This window comes from Diprion similis, chromosome 2 (genome assembly GCF_021155765.1).
Source record: "Diprion similis isolate iyDipSimi1 chromosome 2, iyDipSimi1.1, whole genome shotgun sequence".
Classification (NCBI taxonomy): domain Eukaryota; kingdom Metazoa; phylum Arthropoda; class Insecta; order Hymenoptera; family Diprionidae; genus Diprion; species Diprion similis.
Genome location: NC_060106.1, coordinates 11,606,534 through 11,632,818, shown reverse-complemented (window position 1 = coordinate 11,632,818; position 26,285 = coordinate 11,606,534). Strand labels below are relative to the sequence as shown.

Genomic DNA, 26,285 nt, shown 5'->3' with positions numbered 1-26,285 from the left:
GGTACTACAGATGTCTTTATAAAATTGTGTTTGTAAAAGCACGAAGTGTTTGCTTTAAATATATTGGATGAGCAGCGTGGACGCATATTCCCTACTCTTTATATCAAATCGCATTTTCCATTTTTTCTCTCTGTCTGCCTCCCCCTCCTCCCCCCTCCGCCCGTTTATTTGTTGTTTTTCTAATTTGTACGTATAAAAATAGTTTGTGTCAACTTGATACTTACGGTACCATGATTTTCATTTCGGACTAGAATATACAATGTGTAACTACGTAGTAAAAACATCAGCACTTAACGGGAATGTGATCATCAGTTCCGTATATATTGCCGTTGGAACTGACACGTGCGAAACTTGACAGTTTATATAATAAGTAACAGATAGATAGAGACCCAGAGACATTTCCGAATCGTTCGAATGCGTCTCATTGTGTGATCACAGAAACAACGGCAATATGCATACAATTCATTCACACCTGGATACATGCATACATACAAAGCGAAGTTCACTCAAGGAATAATGATTTTTTGAAATCTGTAATATTATAATACACCTTGTAAAAATTGACGTAACGTTAAAGTTTCTTTTTTTTACCACCATCGCCTCCTCTCCCATTCGACGGAACTTCCTCAACATTGTTGCAAAGTTGGGCTTTATGAAACGAGATGTGGGAATAAACGAAATTGAATGCATCCTTTCCGGCACATATCAAATTGCAAATGATCTGTGAAGGCGATTCATACTCGTTTGGAACAATGCCGTCAACCGACGACTCGAAGAAGCTGAACAGTGGAAACCAAATTCTTGTTCGATTGGAATCCCGTTGCATTAAGGCTTGATTGTTAGCCAGTGTATGATAATATAAAAAGAGTCGAGAAGTTATGTAAAATGCAACAAACACGTCGATAGAGTAGTGCTCGTGTGCTGCCAGAATAAAAAATATTCCAAACATATTGAGCATCCACGTGAACGTGTGCAGGAAGTACAACTGCCTTGATGTATCTGTAAAAATCAAAAGATTGAGTTGATAGCATTTATGCCCCATATCTTAATGCAATTTGATATTAGCTACACTGAATGACGTCACTCACATTCAGTTATGAAGAAGTTCAACATAGTCAATGCCACTGTATGCCCGCTGAACATGTAATCACCGCAAGTTCGAACTCCCTGAATAGACATGCCAGCGCCTCGCCAGATTACATACGCCATGGATATCTTGTTGTAGAGTTCACCATATGCAGTCCTATAAAAAGACAATAATGTATAATCGGTACTGAAAATCACGTTTATCTGCGTAAAAATGAGATCTTATACGCAAGCATACCCCGACCATTCTTCATCAGACCCCTTCCTTGGCTGACACTGCAGATGAGCACCAGGTACAGACAGAGAAGTTATGAGCATGGTTACGCATCTCAAAAGGAAGACTGTCCCAGACAGGGCGAAGAATCTTCGCAGTAATATAAACCTGGTGAAAATGTCAAGTCGAGATTATAATAGGTTTCGGATAGTACAAACAGACTTGACGTAAAAATCTCAAATCAACTTGATAAGATTGAGCCAATGTAATTCGATATGTTAGATTACCTATATCTGTGAAAGATTAGCACCACCAGCCAAATTGCAAACAGTAAGGTCCCTGTTACTTCGCACATGTCAAAGGCCCACGGTATGTGTGGAACATTATCTAAAAATATGTCTGGCAATGGTGGGTATTTTTTCATATCAGGTACTCGATCGTGAACAATGACCATAACGAAGGCAGTAATCCATGTGACAATGAAGAGGTACCCTAAGCTTATAAAAGTTTTCCAAATTTCTGGTGGTAGATGAGATGCTTGACCATCTTCAGACACGGATGCCGAGTAAGATTCGTGTTCCATAGAGCCGTCATTGGTAACCACTCCGTTGCTAGGTACCTACAACATTATTAAAACATTGTTTCCAATACTGACTAATTTTGAATAATAACATTTTTGACCATATCTACTTTGTTTGGAAAATTCGATTCAAAAAAATAAGAAAAATTTGCGTGAAACTTTGTCACATGATTTCCAGTGTCATTTCACCTTAAGGAAGTTTACTAGTTTTATGAACATGTAAAGAAATATTCAAAATTTTTTTCAATATTCTCCCCACAATTGTAGATAAACCTGGATTAATTGAAAATTTTTGTCTACACCGTTTACTCATAATGAAAAGAAAAAATTGAATTTTCATGCATGGGCTCTTATGGAAGATGCAATGAAATATTGCATTTTCAATTGAAAGTGAGTAATTAAACAGAAGAATGCCGAAAAAAGAACTATTGAAACTACAGAGATGATACTTAGAAAGTCGCGTGAAAAATTTATTTCGCTTTACCTACATCATTCAAGAGTAAACAACACAAAGGTAAGCAAATGTGCTAGTTTATAGGTTTCGCCAATGCATAGAGCAGCTGGTGGGGAAGGCCTATTGCACATTTCACTAGTCCTCTCAGTCACCCTCAGCGACAAAGCTAATGAACCTCCCTAATACTCACTATTTTTTATCCATACTTTTGTAGCTTGACAAATTTAAACCTTGTTCATTTACTCACTTCGTGACGTTGATGAGTATAGTAATTGGGTGATGGGAACAAATCGATGTGTCCCAGCTCATACAAAGTAGTGATGTTGTCTCTTTGCAACTGTTTAATACTGATGTGCAGTCTTTTGATATCTCCAATGCATCTGATGTTCATCCATTCAGGCTTCAGATCCTCCTCCGTTAGGGTCAAGAGTGCTCTGCCATCTATTCCATGAACGTTGAAGGCAGACTTAAATCGGGAATGACCATTTTCTTCCAGCCAGGTCGCGACATCTTGGAATGTCCATTCTGCCACATTCTTTGTGCCCATGTTCTTGATTATGCATTAATTTCGCTATCGTACAATTTTCTAACTGTGCGTTTTGCTGGTTGGGACAAAGGAAAGTTTCCTGGAAAATGAGAAAATTAAATACATACAGTAATAACACTAGACAAGTTAATATTGATAACAAGAACGTATGTCTTGTCTTGGTATTAAATATAACAATCCATTGTAGAGGGTGATGAGTTTTTACATTTTTTGTTAGAACACCAAGAATTTAGTTCATAAATTATTATTGGTGCTCCACTGCAATACTGCAACATACCGATTAACGTTCAAATAGAGAAATACATCATCAGACAGCTCAGAAGTTAAAATTAAAATACACCTTTCATGGCTGCAATAAGAGGGCAATTAGAGGTGTTTGGTATCTAGAAATAGAACTGCAAAATAAGTGTTGCTACATTTTGAGTGTACCAAACAGCGTAGATGAAAATTATAGCAGATAAAAATAAGGAGAGTATATACGTATTACTGCATAAAAATTTTATGATTATGACTGGTCAAAGGTCTCTCGTTACTGAGGAACTGCAATTGTGCTACTAATGTTGTGTGGAAATATGTGTGAACGTGTCAACAAAGAACGGCGTAGCGAATGTCGACGTTAAAAAACGAATTACTGCTTACCAATATTCAATAGTGCAACAAGTGAGAAATAACTGCAGATCTAACAGAACTTTTATTGGTCATTATATCAGCTCTGCGGGTAAAATTAAGAGCTGAGGATGTGATATTTTTAAATTTAATACATGTATACACACTTACGTACACACATGCTACAAAGTAAATTTGTTATTTAGTAACAATTGCGTCAATCATTGACGGTTATAGCCACAAACTACGCCTGGCAGAGTAGATAACACTTATCGCGCGCATCGGCATGCGCAAAATTCTATCCAAAAGACAAGAAACATTTACAGTACGTGTAGAAAATGAGGACATAACAGTACATGTGAGCGGACAGTCACTGCGCTGCCTGCTGCTGCCTGCCAAAGAACGCGTGTTGCACAGATGCACAGGTGAAATCTTACTCCAAATTCTACGATAGTTGCGTGGGATAAAATCAGAGTATTACCAGAATTACACGTCGACGATACGCTGTCTTTTCTTGGAGAAAAGGAACAATCGGAATAACGCGGAACGCAACATCTGCGAATGGGAATATTTCGAACCGAGAATCAAAATAAAAGACACTGTGCGAATTCTTTGACGACGCGCGAGCTCTTGCTAGGCCCACCAGCTGACTGCAGCTGACCAGCTGAACGAACGCGGGTCAATTGGAACGCACCATGTTACGAGATACGGTATATACTGAAGTTGCCCGCACGCATAGGGATGACTCATCTGTCGGTAAAACAGCGTCACGAGCGCGCCGGATGGACTCTGCCGCGGCTCAAAGGTTGTATCAGCGTAGCAGAGTACAGTAGAGATAGCAGAAAGATAAAGAGGGACCAGAAATTCAATTGAACCCGTTGAATTCGCCATACTCTTACCGCATGATGATGATGAATCTGATGACAATTTCGAATTATGTGTTGCTGAAAAAAAAAACTAACCCAGGCGAGGTTTCCTGCGACAAAAACTACGCGCACGCGCCAAATTTTATGAAATTCAAATTCACTCGGAGCTGCACGTGACTGTGCATTGCCTACAAAAGAATATCGAAAATATGAAGAAGCATACGCTTCGAAATTCGTTGATGTTACAATAGCGAAAGCTGATTTGGGTCTGTTTATCACCAGGCAGGGTGAGCTGCTCTCTTTTTCAATATACGTACTATTGTCAAACGAAGTCACGAGCGACGTAGATACGAGGTGTAAATAAACTGAGATGTTTTGTAACAATAAGGAGAAGAATAATGACACGACACAACGGACTGCTAGGCTATTTCTTTGTACAGTAAATTGTACGCTCGATTTAACACTGGAGCAGGTGAATATCGCAAATGACGAATATGAACTGACCTAAACGCGCAATCACCGTTTCGTATATCCTATTACGTCTATGCCGTACATAGGCGTGATTGATATGCGCATAAGAGATGTACTATACAGATATCAGCACAAATAACAGAAAATATATTTGATGGCGAAATATCGATGAAAACATACAGTACAGAGTATCATTCTATTTACAGATCACATCTACTACTATGTACTGTATATTGGCAGAGCACGTGACATGCGCGTGTCAATTGTCACGAGAATATATTTGTAGCTTTTACTACTTCATGCCGCGTATTGTATTTAAAATTCTGATGCGTTGATATGCTGTTTGTCGCGAGAACCCGAGCTTTGTACCTTATATACATATATGAATGATAACGTTTGAAAAAATAATACGAAATACCTGTGTACGTAAATCGCATTACACAGTACCTGTACGTATGCATTAGCTGTGTTATTTTTCCTGCTAGTTCATGAGCGATGATATCCATAACAAATCGTTCGATTTACAGTTACCGATTCCGTGAACTATTTAATGAAAGTTATCACTGTATGGATGTAATTAGCGTGTCCATCGGCACTCAGCACCTCATAAGTACATCAGATTCCTGTGTGCTCACCGCAGCAATCAATCGCTAGATAATTATAGAGATAGAATTTATTCGACAGTATTTGTTTATACCTTCTACTGTAGTAGATGATTGTGTTTAGTCATCCAAATAAATACTTGACAAATATCCGGTCGTGTTAATCGTAAACGGGAGTACAAAAAATGGTGTACAATGATCTTGACTTGAATACTTACTCAAGTGTTTTAAAATACTGCGAATATACATTTCAAGGATATATACCAATCGGCCTTAACCTTGGCTTGAAACTCAGACGGGTCACAAGACAGGAAAAATGTCATTTCAACCATAAAAATATTTCCTAATCACAACACTATAGATTTTGTCTCACAATTAAATACACGATTGTTTTGGAATGCAGTTCCAACTATTTCTATTTTTCGAACTCCCGTTATTAAAACGATAAAGCAACTTACAGAATTTGTAATTATAACCTGATTATAAACTGTGCAGCTTTAATCACCCCATTTCATGCTAGAGCACGCAGGAGCTGGTGAGCGATATTCGTTACAGGAAAAATTCTGCGAGTGTATCATTGCCTAAAATTGATTGACTTCCTCTGTCTTAGGGATACGAAATTTTTTTCTGTATCTAATACAGTGATGTTTCAATTTATATAACTAAAATGGGGCTCAGGCTGCTGCGCTCCTAAAAAAACAAGAGCGCATGTAGATTAGGTACAGCTATAGTCACGGTGTATGTCGCCTACTGGATAGGCAACATAAGTTGAACGTGTAACTTCAGATGCCTATTCTGTAGGCGACAGATACCGTAACCATTGCTGTACATCCGATAAGCCGGGTACTTTGATCAATTATTGGGCAGTAGAAATAATTTTTTCTTTTATTATAGCTCACGTTCAATCAAATATTGAATCGCTTTATCGAGCTCCGATCTGCCAGATAGCTACAGATTTATTTGTGCATTTGGAATGACTTCTGATGCACTCACGTAACTGTTCTGAATACTTGGGGCCGGATAATATTAGATATCTTATCAAGATCTGTATGTGCGTCACGCAGTAATTATTAATGGGTTCAAAGTTCAATTAATTATCTTCTATGCCGGTTTAAATTTCCTCTGTAAATTGATCTCTTATGAAAATCTTACGATCTGTTTACAGAGACAAAGTGTGAACGATAATAAATTATCATGGAAGAGTTCACAGTAAAAATATCCCTTATTATATATTGTCCTCTCACAGTCTGCATATACGATACATTCTTGCAAAACTATAATATCAAGTATACTATTGAAAAAAAGAATCGATTTCACCACTTTGATTTTCCATACATTCGTATAAATTCTTCATAAAATTGCAGAGCGTGATCGATTGTCTTTTATACCTATACATTTTACACCCTATCAACTATAGTCAGTCCCGCTATCGTGTACTGTTTCGCATTTGGAAGATATCAGTACGTTGCACATTTATACGGATAGCCTGGAAACCAAAATTACCCAACTAGTTCTCGAATACTTGAAAAATTTTGTCCGACGACGTTCTGGACTGTATTTCGTGGGCTTGATTATCATCGCTTGCAGGACGCTCCAAGGAGCAATCGGCACTTGAGGTGTCCGAATCCCTGTTTCTTCGCTGGCACTTGTTATCATTTTCATTTAAAGCACAGAGATTCGGCGTGCTTGCAGCCGTCTGGGCGATGATTATTTGAGCAGTTGGAACGCTGCCGATGGTTTTCCTCCGATTGGTCGGCTCGCCTGTATCATCAACGACAGATTTCCACCGAACACCCTTTTTCTTACCGCTCCCCATCGACTTGTGCCGTCGAACAAGATACTTGGGTGAGTTATTTGCGCGCAAAGGAGGCCGCGAGCCCGTGTTGTGTTGACAAAAGTTTTTGCGACGCACGCACGAATGTTTTTTACACGTTTCCAAACTGTTCTCATCATGAGCACTATCCCAACTGCAGTTGGTACTGTTTTCCTCCCTCTTCTTGTAGCTACAAGGCGACAATCGCTCCTGGGAAAACGCCGTGTTAACGATGCCCTGCACACCGCATTGCACCGCGTTTCGAACTTGCTCAACGGGCGCAGATTGCTCGCCCCCGTTATAATGGGGGCATTGCTTCACCTTGAGGGAACTTTTTCTCTGTGGAGTATAATTAACGTCTATGGTTTCGGCCGCAGGTACGGGCATTGCGGAAAGCTGCATGTCTCCGGAATTTTGTGCGTTGTACCGCGCAATGTTCGTGGCGCTTGGCCACGGCTGGAGATTGGCCGTGACCTTTCCACTGCCAAAAAACGACTTTTTCGCCGCTTGAGGCGTAACGTTGTAAAGAGACTTTGACGCGAGCTTTCTCACAGCGTCTGCTATTGTTCGGTGTTCTCTTTCCGACTCGATCGAAGCCTCACCAAACTGGATAATGGTTTCAGAAAGGTTTCGAGGTAATCGCGGAGTAGCTGGAGGGGACTCGCTGATCTGGCTGAAACAAACGAAATTAATTTACTAACGATCATGACTCCAGATTTTGAATTTCCCTTCTTTCCCTCTTTATATTTGATGTTCTTATTCAAACTTATGTATGCAAACTCCATAACTGTTTCTAATCAGCTTCAACCTTACCGCCTGTTATTTAGAGGACTATCAGTTGCGTGAGTAGCTAAGCTCGCTGATGATGCACGCGGTGTCGGTAACGTCGCTCCGGTCTCTTCAAGTTCTTCGGAAATGTCGGGTAAAAACATGGTTTGTTTTTCTTCCGGTACCCTAGACACGCGCATGGTTTAAATATCGTACAAATTGAAAGTAAGCAAATCTACCGAACTCTGCAAGAGCCTAAATGCGAAAGTCCATAATATCCAATAGATTTTCATAATTTTTGCTGAATTGCTGACGAATATTTCACAATTGAGGTGGGTGACTTACGTCATGTTGGCAACGCTTCCACGATACGTTTTCTTCTTATAGGGAACCGATGCTTCAGTGTACGGAAGCGTCAAGTCCTCGGTGTCGAAGTAAATATCTTTGACTAATGGTGGACACCTCATCATCAAAGTATCAACGCCCAAATAGGAAACCTGCCAAAAAGTAATCATTTGCTAATTTATCGCCCTGGCAAAATGTCCAATTTTCGACGTATGTTTGAAATTTCGAGATCTAAAAATTATTTAAACAAAGTATTTTGTTTGACTATCCGCCAGTTACCTTCGTATGCCTGTCGATCAGCCAGTTCAACTCAAAGTCCTCATCATCATCTCCGAATGGATTGATCAGTTGCTCGGCAACCTATAAAAAAATTATAGCTCAACTGATCTGCACCTTACTATACTGTAGAAAGTATTTCAATACGGTTTGATGTTGGTCAAAAGGCTGTGCAGTACCTTGAGCAGCCCCATGAAGAAGAAGAACTGCAAAATCGTGAAAAGTGGCAGGTAAATGTCGACTTGCATTTGGAAGGGCTTTTTAGCTCCTTCTATATACTGACGACCAACGAGAGCAATTGCGAAGAAGCTGTACGTTGCCAAAGTAACGACCTGGGTGTACACCAATGGGATTGATACCCAGTCGTAGCTCCATAGAAGACCGCATTTGGATCGAAATTCGTTAAATTCCTGTGTCGAGAAAAAACCGGATGTAAGATTTACGTTTTTTGAATCTACTCGAACGTGCAATCGGGGACATTAAATTCGATCATAAATATACATGGTTTTTGCTCCATGATTAACTTGACGAAGCTCGACATTAATTGATTATTGCCCAATGAGAAGGTTTGCTACAAACCTCCATTATTATCTTGAGGCCCTGCGAATCTGTCAACCGTTGACTATGACGTGCTTCCTTTAGTAAATTGATAAACCACGTGCATGGTATCCAGTAGGTGTTGAACTCCACACTGGGTACGGATTGGAACAGCTCTAATTCCAAAGCAGTCATAAAGCCTGTTGAACAAACACAACCGCAGCTGAATAAATTCGCAACAAATTCGAATCAAAGCCACTTCAAAGGTGAGCCATTTTGCACGGACAATAAGTGAAAATAGCACAAAAGTATAGTTGGATCGTTCCTATTCATAGTTCAGACGACGGTAGGGCATATAGTTCATTGAAGAATGTAGACGTGGCCAACAGACGGTCCAGCTATACTTTTTCCTCAGTGACTCAGCTCGTACTCTCAGATATCTCGTAAAGACGAATTCTTACCAACAGGTGCCAGACGACTGTGAATCGGCTTTCGCAACATGCTTGAATTTTTCTCACCTGAATCGACGACGTGGTCGAGGGTTGGAAAACGCCTTTTAACAGCTGAGCTGATTGACCGAAGGACCAGAATCAAGGAGAGATTTAGGTAGCGCATTAAGGACCTCCTCAGTACGCGTCCATACTCGTCATTACCAGTCACATAAAGCGCCACGGAATGCATCACTCTTAAACGTGATAAATTTTGCCTTTAATGCTATGCGGAGCAATATAAATGGGATTGTAAAACATGATAACGCTTATTCTCTTAAACTCACTTATCAGGCCAAGGTATGGCCATGTATTGTTCCCACCATCGACCAGCGACGTATGATACGTAAAATCCGAGCACAAAACTCAGAGGAATCAAGCTGATGAAAGTGTCACAGTATACCACAATCTGTTCAAAATCTCTGAAAAGGAATAGTTTTACATATGTGTTCGTCAGCCAAAACTTACCAAATCCCACTCTGTACCTCCTTAGAAGTGAAACACATTTGTGATACTGGAAATGTCCTATAGACAAACCTTTTTTGGGTGGCGGTAAATACGTTGCGATAAAGGGTTGAGAGAATGGCGAAGAGTACCAGGAAGAGTAGAAGTTCCCTGTAGATCAGTTTGTACAGTGATCCACGCCACATGAGCAGCAGCCTAGTAAAACCCCCGCTAGTTGAGCTAGCAACCTCATATTGATACGAGACCGTCATTGTGCCGACTTGACTTGCTACCCCTTCTCAGACTGTCGTTGTCCTCGCAGCCTCAAACACCTTTTTCGTAAGGCTTCTGTTCATTTCGCACGTCCTAGGATGATCATAGCTCACTGGATCAGCGGATGACTGACAAATATCTAGTCGAAGCAATGGATCGCCGTGTATCGCTGCGTCTTTTCCACATCATCACAACCCATTCGTAGTCACTCGGATGTGCAGATTTTTGCTGCCTGAATACTCGAGGCCTCATTTTATATGCTAACAGCAATTGACACTGTTTCTCTAGCGGTTTCAATCTGCGCCCTTTTGTCAGACCACATCGCTTTTGAAATCGGGATAGTATAGGCACGATAAAACTGAAATATGACCCTAAAAAGTTCACAAGGATTCAATCTAGGTGTTGAGGAAATGTTCCAGGGGAAAGGGCAAGACGAAACCAAGAGCTTGCGTGGCACGACGAACTTGGTCTTGGAGAAGCGCAAGGCCACCCTTGACAAACTCAAGGGAAAAAACCGGGCGTTTCACGTACTCTGAATATTCTAGCTTGTAAAATATCGCACATACCGCAGCAGCAATGTTTGCTGGAAATAACCGCTGAATAATCGTAGGACATACATCAGGACAGTATGTGCGTTTGGATCGGGCAAAAATCCACGTTCATTTCCATCCAAGATGCAGATTGCTCTCTGTAGTTATTTTCGCAACTTTTATTGCTTTATCCGATTTGTTAAATGTGTTTTTTTCCCACTGCGTGACAAATTGCTAGTGTAATTTGCGGAGGTATGCATCTTGAACTGATGCCTAACGTAGAGATGAAAGAAATGATCTTCAATTAGCTACAGAAGGTTGTAGTGAGTAAAGGATTCGCGAGGTTCATAACGATATAACGATGTTATTAATAAAATCGTTGGTCAATATTGTATTTTGTAAACGATCCTAGGCGTTTCTCTGCAGTTTCCGGTCAGCCTCATGTGTTATTATAAAATAAACGCGAATATGGATCGTTAAAAAGTCGTACGACATGCACTGAATCGATAAAAGCAAAACGATCCGCGTTATGAATCGTGCATGCGAAGTCAGAATACGATCGTGTTTTAAATTTAATAACTAATCGTCGTTCTGTTTATGTAATAACCAAAGCATGTCGGAACTGACGCGTTGCCATAGGGTGATCTATAAAAACGCGAAATTTGCTTAATTACAGCAAACTCTGATTGTCTCGAGTATCTACAGCTGGAACAGAGAAATCCGGATCAAACACTCCGAGTATAAACGCCTGACATTTATGGCGGGTATTTTGAATCGTACGCGGTTTGAAGACTGAAAATATAATTCGGATGCTTTCCGCCTTTGTTGAGCAAGCCGATCAATCGTGCGGCTCACGAGAGTGGAGGTCATTCTGTTCTCTTTGAGACACGCCGTAGAGCCTCGCAGCGTGGGAATCGCGCCAGTATGCAGCCCGGCGGTAAATATAGCTGTGTCCAAAAATGATTTCGCCTGAGAAAATAGTTTTATATTAGATTTCCGGGGCTGTCCAATCGCGTTTACCCGGCTTGCTCGATTCAATCATGAGATAACGATATCGCGCTACCTTTTCTTTGCGCCTTTTGATCATCGCAGAATATCGAAGCTGTTCATTAAGATCCAACTTTGATTCGACACGGAGCAAACGAGCACAGCATATGAATAATTAGTCGTTACAGGTGCATCGCGTGAATTCGTTTTATTAAAAATCATAAAATTGTAATATTTTTCATTCGGTTTGACGGCGAGGAAATATTACGACTCGACCTCCGTCAATTCGGTACAACGACTATTCGTATTTTAATATAGGTATCGTTCTTCGAGACAAACTTTAGAGTCCGAAATCTGAATACGAGAATAGAAAGAAAATAATAATAATAAGAGTGATGATAATACTCGGAGCGTTGACTTATCCTCACTGGTCATTGCACTGAGTGATTGACCCAGTGAAGAATGTGTTAACAGGATATTGCTATGCATTTTTTCACTCTAGTATAAATATTTGCTTTTTTAAAGCTACCGAGAATGCCGGGTTTGAAAACATTCCTGGATAAATATGACTACACAGGCAATATCGGCTCAGAAGGCTTGCACCGCGATTAAGTGCATGCAGTGCATTAAATTCATTGCACCGCCTGACGAACTCGTTACGTAGCTAACAGTAGATACGTTTGATACGGTAATAATCACTCGACTGAAATGAATTTTAGGAAATTAATAAACGACGGTGGACGCCCAAGTTTGTTTCCATCATTTCACAACGAGTTTAACGGAATTTCGATGGGAAATCCATCGGCTTCAGGTAGTGTAACACTTGCTAACACTCGAACCGTAGATTACAGATGGTTGAGTTAATCCCTCCCATTCGTTTCTTGGCGAACGTCAGCGAAAAGCTTTTTGGAAAATTGTTAGCTCTTGCAAGTTGACGACAAACTGATTTCATCTCACACGACAGGTCGAATGCGGTATAAGTAGGTGCATCAGCTATGCGCTATTTCGCAACCGCCGCGGAGAAGAATTTTCAGCCACAGAGTGATGTGCAGTCGAGTATCAAGGGGAACGAGAGTGTTTACGAGCATTCCTAAACGTTCCTTTACGGTAAGTGATCAGAAATAAAATGCACGCCTGCGATTTTTGGTATTTTACACCACAGTTCCCAAAACGATGAACCCATTTTATCAAACGATAAGGTGACAAGGTTTTGATAAGGCCATCAAAGACCTGCACGAACCGGACAATTTGCAGTGTATCCTCTCTACGTTTATCAACACGCATTCATTAGATGAGCGATTGAAAGAATATGGTGCAATTCATTGTAGGAAATATTTGATGTTGTTTTTGCAAGGAATGAACACGAGCGTATATATCAATAATAACTTCGATTAACATCGTGAGATTGTTTATACGTATAAGGAGAGCAACGAAGCAGGTGACATGCTCTTCAAAGAACTTATAACACCGTCTACCGCTGGCCTATTTTTGGTCTCCTGTTGCCGAATTTTATTTTTGTTGTTCCTTTTCGCGCGGTGCTTCTATGATATATACTGTTAGACCATCTCGGACGTATCACGTATCTTATTATTAAAACGGCCGTTGAATTACCTTCGCAAAATTTCAGATCTACTTCACTCTGTCATTGTAGCAGATCGTTTCGCGTCTTTGGAATGGTCCCAAGAATTCACCAACTGATTTCTAGAAATTACGAATTATTTTATAAGAGCGCTCATGCTTTACATCTCGACTGCATCCACTTGTAGGGTGGTTTTATTTTGTTTTTATTTTCTTAAAAAGTGTACGAATCCGAGCAACACTGACCAGCCGTTATCAATCACGAACACAGTATTTTAATTTGGCTGATTTTTTGCATGTGTGTGGTCCATAGGAGCTTGAAAGCAAATGCAAAAATTGAAGTATTTTAATTCTCAACGCGAGATATGCAGTGTTTATTATGTAACAAAACCGATAAATTCATCAAATAAAATTATTGGGAAATAGAATGTCACTAGTTTACAACTAACAAATTTTGATCACTATATCCACCACGAAGTGTTAGGGTATAATTTCGAAAATTGGTTGTCCAATGCAGACCCGCAAAACACACAGGTGTGTTACCATCGGGCGTTACTCGCTTACTGGTGCGAACTGGCATCACAAAACTGGCCGGCAGCCACTCGTCTGTGCATCGTGGCAATAATTAACATTAAGGCTAGTCGATCTTGATTCGATGGCAGTTTCCCAAAATCTAAAAGGGTCGAATGTCAAGCTCAATGCCTGCATCCTCGGCAGTGCTTAACACACGCTGCGACGTTATCCAGTTCCCTTCATCCTTCACGAAAGTTTGATAATCTGCACTGTATCCTTTGCCTGGAAAAATACTGCACTCAAATATCTTCAGCAGAGTTATTTGGCAATAGTGAATAATGTATAGTGTGGCCAAAAATGACCCGCCAAAAATATAAACGAAAGCAAAGTTGATTTTTGTTACTTTTTCTAAGACTACCTGAAGTAGTTAGAAAAAGAAATCACTCCCCTTCCATTTCAATTTCTTGACGTTGGATGAACTCTTTCAAAGTCATTTTCCCTGTAAGACAATCAGAAATGCAATCTCAGGTGTATGTACCTTATTCTTGAACAGTGCGCGGGTAGATTCTTAAGCTTTTAAAGAACGCTGTATTCTTCGAGCAAATGTGGTACAATTGAGAACTATCGTCTGGCCTGCGGGGATCCATTTAAGCTACTTTCCCTCATACATGCCCATAGGTAATGTTTCGCAAGACCATCGATTATTTTATCTTCAATTACAGATATTAAACAAGGTTGTAATTATGACTCATAAAAATGGAATCGTCAAATTCTGAAACAGTTGAAAAATTTATTCTTAAGACTAACTTACGGTTAGTTTATTTTTTCGCATACGTAATCCGTACGCGTGCTATCTTACCTTTCGATAGACGTGCCATTCCTCACGAAGTAACAAACAAACTTATTGCTACCCACATGTGAGAGGAGATAATATAAAATATGAATGGACAGTTGATCGGTAACCAATGGAAGAAGATTTCATTTTCTTCCGCAAGGTCGAAACGCAGGTTTCTATTACTTTGCACGGTATATTTTACAAATTCACCTGCACCATTGACTCTGAAAACCGATAATGCTAATTAATATATTTTGAAGTGTATAAATGTATTGTAATTTTTCTCATTCACTTCTATGTATGACATTGTGAATTTCTATTCACAAATGTAAATGCTGCTATATGAATGCCCAAGAAAGAGCCAGATAAAAACGTGCGGAATTTCCCAAGTAACGCTTTTATTTGAAATTTACTGCGCAAAATTATAATTTAAATAGTTCGTAAGTATACGATAGAGCGAATATCGCGGCAGTGTTGCTTTATTGAATAATAAAACTGCCAGCGATAAAGACTTTCCTTCCCATAAATTAAGTTCGACCCAATTCCTTGCAACTTGGTCCGCCACCATACGAGTGACCTTAGTCCGATTCTACTGATCATCTATCACATTTCGCAAAAATAAGTCTTATTCCAGCCACGAATGAATTATGTACATTTACTTTGGGCAAAAAAAAAAAAACGACGGAAAAATAATCGACAGCAGAACGGAATGTAACAAGAAATTGTAACTACATTTTTAAATAATATGTATACATTAACCTTATAATGTTCACCAATAATTATCTAATTAGACAATGACCCGATACCACTAGTTCATTTATTCATTGGTGCATTCTTACTACCCTTCGTAAGTTGTAAGTGATGCAACAGAGTATGCAATAAGATGTATTTTTAATTCGAGGACAATTGCATAATATATGGTCAATCTCGTACGCGCCTCTATTCGTATTGTCTTTCTTCGGAGTTTGATGATCGTGTTCGTTGACCGATGACTGTTAATTAAAATGTGTGTCTCAGGGGATCGCGTGTTAAACGGCTTCCGCTAATAAAGAAACTACCTGGTGGCTAACACGATTTCTTAAGGTCTCAGGCAACTGGGTAATTTGAATTCTTCCATCAATGTCGCGTTGGCGTTGACTGACGACGTTGGTCGTGTTCAATTATTCTACATTTAAACAACGATTTAAATAGCGCTGAAAACGGCGAACGCGAAGCACTAAATCGCATTTATTCAAATTACCCGCCAAACGAAACTGACTTTGCATGTCATCTTTGAATGTTTGATCAATGGTTGTGTCGAGTTTGATGCCAACCATGCCGACCATAGACTCTGCAAGTTTATGATGTCCACAGCTGATTCAATTCAAAACACAAAACACCGAGAAGTTGGATATTTTGGGATTCGGGATTTAGAAGAAATTCAGCAACTGAGAAGTTAAACAAGCGTGACACGCAGCCGTTTCACCGAAATTCACGCGATATTTTATCGCTTACTTGGACGTGTGAGTAAAATTCCACGAAAGTATCAAACCATAACCTATAAAGCTGTTTTTTGCCTGTCAGTTATTCACTCGTAATGAAGATTTATTCAAATAGTTGCGAGTTATTTTTACGATATGTGGATGACAAATAGTGAATCAGTTCCAACAAATAAATATAAGAATAAAATTTTGGGACATGAGCAAAAATGGAACAAAATAAAAGGAACAATTTGTGAGAATCAATGCGTACCTGAATCTCCAATTCTGAAATCGGTTTTATTTCAGGTATAATGGAGGTGGACAGATCGATACTCCTGCAAAAGCAGGTCCGTGACAATTCTTCCGATCTGCAAAGCGAATTTTTTGACATGAAAAACTGGGAAGAACAAATGAAGCGCAAAGACTCCGAGCTTTTGCATGCGTCGGGAGATCAGGTATACTTTCCTATATAACCATTTCATTATTATCACAAAGTTTGAGTTAAGAAGGAATCGATCAGTTTCTTAATTCAATTGCAATTGCTATCTCGTACGAAAGGTACTTCCACCAATTAGAAGCCGTAAAAAGAGTGCTGCCAAACAAGTTCAGCCAAAAAGAACAGAGAATGAAGCAAACCGAAAACGAATCAAGTCGTCAGATTACGCTTCGTGGGATAAATTTGATGTGGTAAATGTCACAAGCTCAGAGTTGGAGATTTTTAATCTAATCACTAGCTTTGCATAGTCTCTGGAATAATTTTGAGTTCCTTTACCTTGAATTTGCTGACCTTCCAGGACAAAGCCTGTGAAGAATTGGATAGGCAGGATGAACACGAATCATCAGACGAGGAATTGTCCAAAGAAGAACTTGAAAAAAATCACAATCAAGCATTAGCTCATAAAGAGAAAGGAAATGCTTTTGTCAAAAAACAAGAGTGGAGCCAAGCGGTTCAGTCTTACGACGAGGCAATTAAAGTATTTCCCTATGATGCTGTGTTCTACGCTAATCGAGCACTCTGCCATCTCAAGATGGACAAGTGAGTTTTCTGTGCTCAAAGTGCGAAATTATGGATTGCTTGCGATTTTCATTCGTGGACGATTCATTCTAATAGCATAATGAGCTTGTGATTCGATACCTTCGATAACAAGAGAAATTTCTTTTCTACTAGTTTATATTCGGCAGAAGCTGATTGCACAGCAGCTATTCAGCTTGATGAACTTTATATAAAAGCCTATCACCGACGAGCCACAGCGAGAAAAGAACTCAAGCAATATAAAGAGGCAATGGAGGATTTAGAAAAAGTGTTGAAACTGGATCCCACAAACAAGGATGCTAGCAAAATGTTGACACTAGTGGAAAAAAAAATTGAAAGCTCAAAGGTGAGGTGAAAAATGACCGAAATCTTAACGTTTCGATTTGCAATTGTCGATAGGTGCATCGGGAATTCGTAAAATGTAAAACAGATGCCATAAAAATTTTACAATTTTAGCCCTTAGTTGTATCACAATCTGACCTTATTGATGATACACCAATTGAAAAGAAAATTGGGGAAAAACTATGTGGTGGTCCTGTTAAAAAGTCTGAGAATATAGAAGGCAAGCCTTCAGTGGTTCCAAAACCAAAAATTCCTTGTTGGTCATTGGGAGAGGGAGAAGATGTCGCTATTATACAACCGGTCACAAAACCTCCTCATCAGAGATCTAAAGTAGGTGTTGAGACAAGTGACAATAAAACCATTTCGTTTATCAATAGTCGTAATTCCCAATGAATATCTGCTATATTACCATGAAAGAAATTATTGCATTAAAATTTTCAGAAACCACTGCGAAGAATAGAAGTTAAAGAAACCGAATTCAAGAAAAGCAATATAGAAGGTACCGTTGAAAAAATAGAATCATTCACGAGTGAAGTGATTCCTGAGCAAGAGGTTGAGCGCGATAAAGTCAAACCAACAAACCCAGAGCCTGTTGGATTACCACCTGTGCCAAGAACTACTGTACAATTTTTTATGAATTGGAAAAAAAATAAGGACCCGGAATTTCGCTTTATGTACTTGGAGGTAACTTGTGACGATAATTCTACAAGGCTTAGCAGTCTGAACAATCAATTCAATACATTGTCACCTATTTTTCATATTCTTTCAGCAAATGCCTGTCGATACGATACACAAGTTATTTAAAGACTCTATGGAACCGGATACATTCAGTGAGATATTAACAATTCTGTCAACCGAATTTATAAACAGAAAAAAGCCACTATTTCGATATCTAGAAGACCTTGCACAGGTAAAGCGATTCGGGGCTCTAACTATGTTCATGTCTACTGCTGACAAAAATGGTAAGATATTTGGAAGCAACTACACATTACAGAAATGATTGAATTCTATTTTTGTAGAGAAATATATGTGCATAATAATCTTTTACAGCGTTGAAAACGATATTCAAATACTGTGAAGTGTCTGAAAATAAATCGCAAGATGAAGTTGCATCTCTACAAAAGAAGTATGAAATTTAAAGAGAACCAAGTCATTCCATATGCTTGATTCGACGCAGCAGCTAGCTTATAAGGTGCTAAATTGACGGTAAAATAGCTACTATAGTTGACGATTTCACTTAAATTTAAGAAAATAGAATTTAACAGTTTTGTGTTTGTAAATTTTTACATCTTGAGATATCATATTCCAGGAGCTTGTGAGAATTGATTCATTATCTGTTCCTAACAAAATAAAAAGATTGAATTTTCTGATTCAAGATTCTACTGTTCAGCCCGACTATTGATAACGAACCTGATTGCGCAGATCTTCAATATTCAAATTTTTCTTGTTAATTCAGCAATATACATCACAACCACGTTTCTTATGGTAAATAAAAGTGACGGTTTTGAAAAACAAATTTGTTTTGTGCTATTTTCACCCCTTCCCCCTATAATATTACGATTCTTTTTTTGCCACCTGTTCTTCGGATTTAACGTAGGTTCAGGTTTACGAAGCATGCTTATAGCACAGAGGTTTACAAGTTACGATCACCGCCCTTCTTTTTCTTGGACATTTTAAAGCGAAACTTTCACGTTTTCCGTAAAAGTTGTTCAAAACGCATTCAGACAATTCTTCTTACGTTACCTCAAAACTGGGGAAAAGTTTAGTTTGCATCTATTAATAAGAAGTTTGAAACAATCGTGGGTGGCGCGCGAGGCATGGCGCATGCGCAGGATTTGGCGTATGTAAGGGACTCTGCATTGTTTCTACGCGGCCGTGATAACACGCGACAGAATAGTCGAACTGTCGAAGCCCGAACTTGAGATGCGGGATTAGAGTCAAACCGAGCTAATCGCGGCCGAGGAGATAATTATTTCTAAATTTTAAAATACTCACTCGCCATATTCTGCTATCAAACACGGACGCCGGTAAGTCAGCGTCCTGTAGATCGGCGCAACTGATTTACGTGATTCGGTAGCTTCGACAGTCAGCTGTTGTAAAACCTCCGTTAGAAGTGGTTCGATCTTCCTGTCGTCTGCACTGCAGCGGTGAGATCGCTGCGCGCTGTAACTTCGATCACACGGCACATGGGAGAAAAATTTTGGGTCACGAACCGAAGACCTGGCGAGCGAAACTGGTACTAAACGTAAATATTCCTCGGATGGAGGTTCTTTTGAAACGAAAAGACAATTTCATACATCTTTCTTTTCCACTTGTTAGATTCCTCGAGCCAAATGGCAAGCTCGACGACGGTCAAATACGTCGCGGCGCTCGACGTCGGGACGACGACTGTGCGATGTCACATCCTAGACAAGAATGTGAGAACCGTTGGTGCTGCTTCGGGAAAGGTTTGATCTATTGCAATACGTCTAGATTGATTAAAAGTGTAACACCCAACACGGAATTAGCTTCACATTTCTGTACAGAATCGCGGTATATCTCATTGCTTGTATAGTTACGCAAGTGCTACACTATAATCTTGAGTGATAAATTATTAAGGCTACATGGAGATCAATCGATTATCTAGATCTGGCAGTATCTATGCGTCACATCAGAATAGCGACCAGAATCATAATTTTAAATATTCATTATTCGTAATTTATAACAATGCGTGTAATAGCAAGTTCCTTTCGAATTATTCTGTTACATTTTTCTGCATAAAAATCGGAAAATTGACTACGGAAAGAAGCAATAATATCACTCTAGAGGTTTCAATTCGTTACACGTATTTCGCGATACACAACGCACATTTAATTTGTAAAAAAGACTTCACAGACAGAATACATGCATAGATAAAGTCTGAATGACCGTCTCTAATATTTACATTATCCGTGATTAAAGCATTTTACGGATATTGTACGTATTTTAAAAGTTTTCGGGTTACTTGTACTTTCGAAAACCGCTGCTGTATTGTTTTAATTAACCCCATCGGCAAAATAGTCTCTTTTGTATACATTATAACTAGACTAGATAACGGTAAACATGTGTGACATTATTGATTAAAAAAAACGATCTATTTTCCACGGGTAAGTTAATTGAATAGTCCCATTCATTACAATTGTCTTCCAGTGAAAATATACTGATGCTCACATAGATTCAGGCTATCCGTAATTACTTGTAAACTGCCAAGCCTGGTTTCGCGATAAGACGGTATACATAATAAGTATAATAATAGATTACATAATATTGAAATTAGATATGTTAAAATTTATAAGGTCCTAGATTTTAGTATGCAACGCAGAAGGATTAGAACAGTTTTACAAATATTTATGTATCTTATTCAGTGTTCACTGAATTTTTCAAAGCTCCTTTGTCAGCGTAAGTTGAGAAGAATGAGCGTCGTTACTGAGAATCCACGTCCGATGGAAATAACACTTTTTTTCTTGGTCGGTGTAGAAAACTAAATTCGGACCACGTTGTGCATTAAATTTCTGTTGACTTTGCTGCGAAACTGACTAAGTATACATACTCACGAATCATATTGCAACGTGAACTTCACCAGCTGCAATAAAACTTGGAGCCTTTTACTCGGAATCTATTACAGTGTCAATAGATCGTGACTGTGAAGTAAAGAAATTGCTGTCGACCATTGCAATTTTCGGTCACTTCTCGCTAGCCCGCAGTAATTTATTTCCAAATTGATTTCCGGTGACCTTCGAAGCTGCATGTCTGAATTGAAATAAAAAACACAAAAAACAATCCTGAATAATGTAACGTCGTTGAATGCACTGCCGTTATCAAGCCTTGCACTCAGCGTTGCTGTAATTATGTATCACGATATAAAGACGGATAAATGTATGACTGCCACGGGCGCTTTTATTAGTAGCTATGTGAGAGCGAGCTGTGTGTAGTACCGTTACATGTATTTTATAGTAATTGTCTGACTGTGCTTGATACCAAAAGCGTAGTCTCTAAAGTTGCGAACACGCTGTTTCCACGAATACTTTTGTACAGCGCGCCTAATTCGGTGCAGCCTGTGTCTAATTATTTTATACAAACTTGATTATTCCGCTCAAATCTATAATATGAGCGGGTTAATGTTATTGGTCGCTTACAATTAGACATCGTTCAAACACTTGTCGGAACTTTCCGAACGCTTCGGTTATATAAGAAACTAAGATATGGGAATGTTAAGCTGTTATGGCTACGACGAGTTTTGGGATTTTTAAATAACATTTAAACGATTATGCGATGACTACTGCATCAAACTTAATCGTGAACCTTTTTGCAGGTAGAAATAATATATCCGAAACCCGGATATGTGGAAATCGACCCGAACCGGTTATGGGAGACTATAATTCGAACGATGAAAGATGCTTTGCAAGGTGTTTCTTTTTACCGATCAGTTGAAAAGAGTTTAAAATGAAACACTCGACAGAATATTCCTTATACCAATAAAATTTTTTCACTACAGATGCAAACTTGGAAGCTAATCAGATTACTTGTATTGGTATATCGACACAGCGGGGCAGCTTCACAACGTGGAATCGAGAGACAGGGAAACATTATCACAAGTACGTTGTGATCTTCAATATGATATATTTTACAGATCGGGCCTCGTTCTCGACTAAAATTACTACTGTACCGAATTTACCCGTTATTATTAATTCGATGCAGTTTTATCACCTGGAAGGACTTACGAGCGGACCAAATGGTGAAGGAATGGAATTCTTCCTTAACAATGAAGGGCTTGCGTTCTGGTGCACACTTTCTCTACATGATTTCTGGGAGTAAACGTTTCCTAGCCGGCAGCGTTTTGAAGCTAATGAACACCCAGGTGCATTTTATACAATATTAGTACGCTCGGATAGACGGGATTTGAGTGAGTACGTTATAGCTACCTCGATTTTCTCAGTATCATCGACTTACGTAATACACGGTACTTACGTAGATCCCACGTTTTCGCCTACGAATACGTAAAATTATCCAACAGATTTCAAGAGACTTGAATAATCTAATCCTCATATACATACATTAATTATTCTTTTTTTTTTTTTAACGCAGCACTTTTCTATACGTAAATAATACGTGAAAGTGTCACGTCCACTTGCTTTAGTTAATATTCCAATGAATATAAATATAAATTTGACATTTCACTTATATCTATACTCTGTTTAGAATATAAATTCTTGCTGATCCCACCAACGACAGCTTCATACAATATATTTACCTTAACAAAGTTGAGTTTCTTCTCTCACTGTACTATGTTTAAGCTGAGTTTAGGATACTATATTTATACCGCTATATTTTACGATATATAATTACCTTTCAGACGACGTTGCGATTGACTTGGGCGTTGCACAATGTGCCTGGTCTGAAGGAAGCTGCGGCGGAAGGCAGAGCGATCTTCGGAGGAGTAGATTGCTGGCTTCTCTACAAATTTACCGGTTGGCATACCTATTATCGTTTTTATCAATATATCAGAGATCGTGAATCGTTATATGAATGGATTGTTGAGATCTGATTCGATGCCATTGGAGCGTGGAAGAATTCTACCCGACTCCAACTTAAATTGTGCAACAAATAAAGTAATTCAAGTATCAATTTGGCTACTCACCAATATAAAATGTAATTCAGGTAAACATGTAACCGACGCATCCAGCGCCTCCGCCACCGGACTCTTCGATCCTTTTACAATGCAATGGGCAGGCTGGGCTATAAAGATGTTCAAACTGCCCCGAAACATGTTCCCCGAGGTAGTCGACACTGCTGGAGACTTCGGTACTCTGCCGAAGAATTTACTCGGGGCTGAAATACCAATTCGTTGCTCGGTAAGTAAATCTTCGAGGAAAAGACACTGTTTTTTGGCAAGGCGTTTGAATAGCTGCACTTTGCGTGAATTCATTTCAGATATAAAATGGTTTTCCACTCATGATGAACAAGTGTTGATTTATCATTTCCTAAATTTATTTTAATTATTAGTATACTTTGAAACATGCAGGGAGTGATCCATATCATTCTTATGCGTATGTATATCCAAATAAGTTTCATAAAATCATCTCATAATAATTTTCATTTCACGTTTCGAAGATGGCAGATCAAGCAGCCTCCTTATTTGGATCGACCAGTTTTCGGCCCGGGGATTTAAAGATCACCCTGGGAACGGGGACTTTCGTGAATGTTAACACAGGCCGCAATCCTCACGCCTCTGTGACTGGTGAAAACTTTATGCCATGTTCCTCTCCTCCCTTCTCCCCTTCCCCCTATTTCAACGTCTATACTTACATCAATTCAAATTCATGCAGGGTTGTATCCACTCGTGGGCTGGCGATTAGGAGCAGAAACGGTCTACGTGGTCGAAGGTGCCTCGAACGACACGGGATCCCTCATTGAATGGGCTAAGTCCATTGGTGGGTGAGGACTAACCGTTTAAATGCATTTATAACTTACTATTTCAATATTTGCACCTGATTTTTCGATAGGTGCATTAATTGCGAATGTAATTGTACGACTTGATTTCGTAAAAGAACTGAGAAAATTTGCATTCCATTTCTTCTGAGGCAGTCAATGTGATGAATTTTTATAAGAGTACTATGTATTCGTATACGGATTCTCGTACAATGTTGAAATTTACAGGAATAATTAATCATCCTGCGGAAACGTCCGACCTAGCAAAATCCGTCCAAGACTCCGATGGAGTTTATTTCATCCCCGCGTTCAGTGGATTGCAAGTGAGTTCTCAATTTTTATTTCACATCGTTATTACAATCGTTGCTTGTACATGTTATAAGTGAAATACTTAGTAAATGAATAATCGATTTCCTGCATCGACAGGCACCAATTAATGATCACACCGCGGCCGCGGGTTTCCTCGCAGTGAAGCCTACGTCTAGCAAGGCGCATCTAGTTCGCTCGATCCTCGAAAGTATTGTATTCAGGATACTTTTGATATACGAGTCTCTGCAGCAGGAAACAGAATTCTCATATCACACGATAAGGTGCGTCTAATAAATCAGGCCATAATCACATGGCACAAAGTCCATTCTTATCATGTTAACGAAGTCTTTTGCAAAAAGCATTATATTTTACATCTGCACCGTATATTGCATGAATACAACATAACTTGGGGAAATTTTATATTCTTAGAGTTGACGGTGGTGTCTCGAAAAACGATTTCATAATGCAGCTACTTGCTGACGTGACTGGTTTGCAAGTCGAACGTGCCAAAAGCAGCGAAATGTCTGTTTTAGGGGTTGCATTTTTGGCTGGGTTATCCTTTGGTAAGTCAGTCTTCGGTTAAAACAGCACAGCCATGAAACACCGTTTAACGTGGGTTGCAATTTTGCGTATTGAACATCAATTTTTCACAAATTTTTGTTCAAGCAACATCTGATAGGTGTTACATAGAACTATATGCGATATATTGAACTTCTTCTAATTCACTTGCGTATGCGTATAGGTGTGTGGAACAGCAAGGAAGAATTACTCCAACTTCGTGAAGTAGAGAAAGTGTTCAGTCCAAAACGTGAAAGGCAGCTGGATTATCAGTCGATAGTGGAGCTGTGGCAAAAGGCAGTTGAACGGTTCAAGGATTGGTATTGACAGCCAATAAAAATAATTAGATAAAGTTTCCATATCGTTCCTCATCAAAGAGTGACTTTCAGTCGCATCTGTAACTGAATCATGAAAAATATTTTTCCGCGAAAAATCTGAAAGTACCAAAATATTGGTTCTGTGTTTGAAAGTCGATCAGATGTATTTATAACTATAATTGAAGCTGTTCAAAAATATACGAGAATTAAATATTTTATCCAATTCTATTCGGCGCTAGCAACATTATGTACATATCATATAGTAATTAAAAATCGTTACCTAGTTTATATTCTTTGTGCATACGTACATATCGTGTTATGATAATAAATCCAGTTGCCATTAAATTAAATATTTACATACTGGAATGACCGGCTAGCTTTTCAACAGCTCATACGATGATTGCTGCAATATACATAACACCTTGATTAAAAATCTGAAAGATGAATCGATTTTTAAATAAGCCATGCATTTAAACTTGCAAACCTAGTTGGCAACGCTCATTGTGTAGTGCTCAAGTGCCTTGTTCAAACTTATAATTAATCTGGAAACCAAAGGATTATACATGGATATATAGATATACATGTTGTTGTTCTTTATTGTTTTTTCTCTTCGAACTTATAGCGTAAATTGAAAAATATTTTTGTCGTATGATAAATGAATAAATCGTTACGTTTTATAACCATACATTTCTGAGTTCTGAATGGCCCTCCAAAAACACGTATTGCGTAACTATTATAGATTTTATTCACCGATGAATAGCGTTTCTATTTCGTTAATTTCGTATAACAGTGCACCAATCCATATTTGTTCCTGAACCAGCTGAGTGACTTACAGTAGAAGTAAAAGGCTGAATCGATTCGGGTTCTTGTCCCAAATCGAAGCCTTTAATTATTCAACCGAATCTCAGTTGAATATGTCGACAATTTTTTTCGAGGCAATTTATCAGATATCAGTTTCATAAGTTGTGTTCTAGCTCCGCGCGATTATTCAGTGTATCCCATTCAA

The 26,285-nt window shown here is 39.0% G+C and overlaps 4 protein-coding genes and 3 long non-coding RNA genes across 19 annotated transcripts; 3 read left to right on the top strand and 4 right to left on the bottom strand.

The window, feature by feature from the left end:
• Positions 1–19,421, top strand: LOC124411174. Its single transcript, XR_006929653.1, has 3 exons — positions 1–132; positions 4,724–4,730; positions 19,410–19,421. It is a non-coding gene; the product is annotated as an uncharacterized LOC124411174 (long non-coding RNA).
• On the bottom strand, positions 529–4,200 carry LOC124411063 (ceramide phosphoethanolamine synthase-like). 6 transcript variants are annotated; one of them, XM_046889926.1, is made up of 6 exons: positions 3,946–4,200; positions 2,582–2,960; positions 1,588–1,919; positions 1,319–1,468; positions 1,089–1,243; positions 529–999 (listed from the first exon to the last, which is right to left on the bottom strand). In XM_046889926.1, the coding sequence occupies exons 2-6, from the start codon at positions 2,879–2,881 to the stop codon at positions 572–574; spliced, it is 1,365 nt and encodes a 454-aa protein (XP_046745882.1). In that variant the 5' UTR covers positions 2,882–2,960; positions 3,946–4,200; the 3' UTR covers positions 529–571. The 6 variants fall into 6 exon arrangements, with proteins under 6 accessions (XP_046745882.1, XP_046745905.1, XP_046745898.1 ...); XM_046889949.1 differs by having other exon boundaries at positions 2,582–3,264; positions 3,969–4,200; XM_046889942.1 differs by having other exon boundaries at positions 3,969–4,200.
• LOC124410989 (bestrophin-4-like) lies at positions 6,567–13,585 on the bottom strand. Of its 4 annotated transcripts, none has more exons than XM_046889785.1 (10): positions 13,499–13,585; positions 10,191–10,741; positions 9,941–10,075; positions 9,684–9,850; positions 9,208–9,365; positions 8,808–9,038; positions 8,632–8,712; positions 8,353–8,504; positions 8,053–8,193; positions 6,567–7,912 (listed from the first exon to the last, which is right to left on the bottom strand). In XM_046889785.1, exons 2-10 carry the CDS (start codon positions 10,367–10,369, stop codon positions 6,934–6,936), a joined length of 2,223 nt encoding a protein of 740 aa, XP_046745741.1. In that variant the 5' UTR covers positions 10,370–10,741; positions 13,499–13,585; the 3' UTR covers positions 6,567–6,933. The 4 variants fall into 4 exon arrangements, with proteins under 4 accessions (XP_046745741.1, XP_046745750.1, XP_046745759.1 ...); XM_046889794.1 differs by lacking the exon at positions 13,499–13,585 and having other exon boundaries at positions 10,191–10,420; positions 10,484–10,741; XM_046889803.1 differs by lacking the exon at positions 13,499–13,585 and having other exon boundaries at positions 9,941–10,077; positions 10,192–10,325.
• On the bottom strand, positions 13,908–23,445 carry LOC124411158. Of its 3 annotated transcripts, none has more exons than XR_006929648.1 (4): positions 23,305–23,445; positions 23,013–23,120; positions 19,644–19,738; positions 13,908–14,260 (listed from the first exon to the last, which is right to left on the bottom strand). It is a non-coding gene; the product is annotated as an uncharacterized LOC124411158 (long non-coding RNA). The 3 variants fall into 3 exon arrangements; XR_006929649.1 differs by lacking the exon at positions 19,644–19,738 and adding an exon at positions 14,517–14,688; XR_006929650.1 differs by lacking the exon at positions 19,644–19,738 and having other exon boundaries at positions 13,908–14,271.
• On the top strand, positions 16,170–19,085 carry LOC124411049 (RNA polymerase II-associated protein 3-like). 2 transcript variants are annotated; one of them, XM_046889915.1, is made up of 9 exons: positions 16,170–16,296; positions 16,563–16,728; positions 16,832–16,960; positions 17,068–17,309; positions 17,442–17,652; positions 17,763–17,978; positions 18,090–18,332; positions 18,418–18,610; positions 18,699–19,085. In XM_046889915.1, the coding sequence occupies exons 2-9, from the start codon at positions 16,585–16,587 to the stop codon at positions 18,785–18,787; spliced, it is 1,467 nt and encodes a 488-aa protein (XP_046745871.1). In that variant the 5' UTR covers positions 16,170–16,296; positions 16,563–16,584; the 3' UTR covers positions 18,788–19,085. The 2 variants fall into 2 exon arrangements, with proteins under 2 accessions (XP_046745871.1, XP_046745861.1); XM_046889905.1 differs by having other exon boundaries at positions 16,170–16,315; positions 16,580–16,728.
• On the top strand, positions 19,439–25,586 carry LOC124411039 (putative glycerol kinase 5). 2 transcript variants are annotated; one of them, XM_046889884.1, is made up of 13 exons: positions 19,439–19,679; positions 19,968–20,095; positions 21,979–22,072; positions 22,162–22,261; positions 22,365–22,524; positions 23,020–23,134; positions 23,325–23,518; positions 23,778–23,904; positions 23,993–24,097; positions 24,324–24,418; positions 24,522–24,685; positions 24,834–24,967; positions 25,147–25,583. In XM_046889884.1, exons 2-13 carry the CDS (start codon positions 19,982–19,984, stop codon positions 25,287–25,289), a joined length of 1,545 nt encoding a protein of 514 aa, XP_046745840.1. In that variant the 5' UTR covers positions 19,439–19,679; positions 19,968–19,981; the 3' UTR covers positions 25,290–25,583. The 2 variants fall into 2 exon arrangements, with proteins under 2 accessions (XP_046745840.1, XP_046745849.1); XM_046889893.1 differs by lacking the exons at positions 19,439–19,679; positions 24,834–24,967 and having other exon boundaries at positions 19,978–20,095; positions 25,147–25,586.
• LOC124411168 lies at positions 19,818–20,097 on the bottom strand. Its single transcript, XR_006929652.1, has 2 exons — positions 19,961–20,097; positions 19,818–19,881 (listed from the first exon to the last, which is right to left on the bottom strand). It is a non-coding gene; the product is annotated as an uncharacterized LOC124411168 (long non-coding RNA).
• Positions 25,587–26,285: the final 699 nt, after the last annotated feature.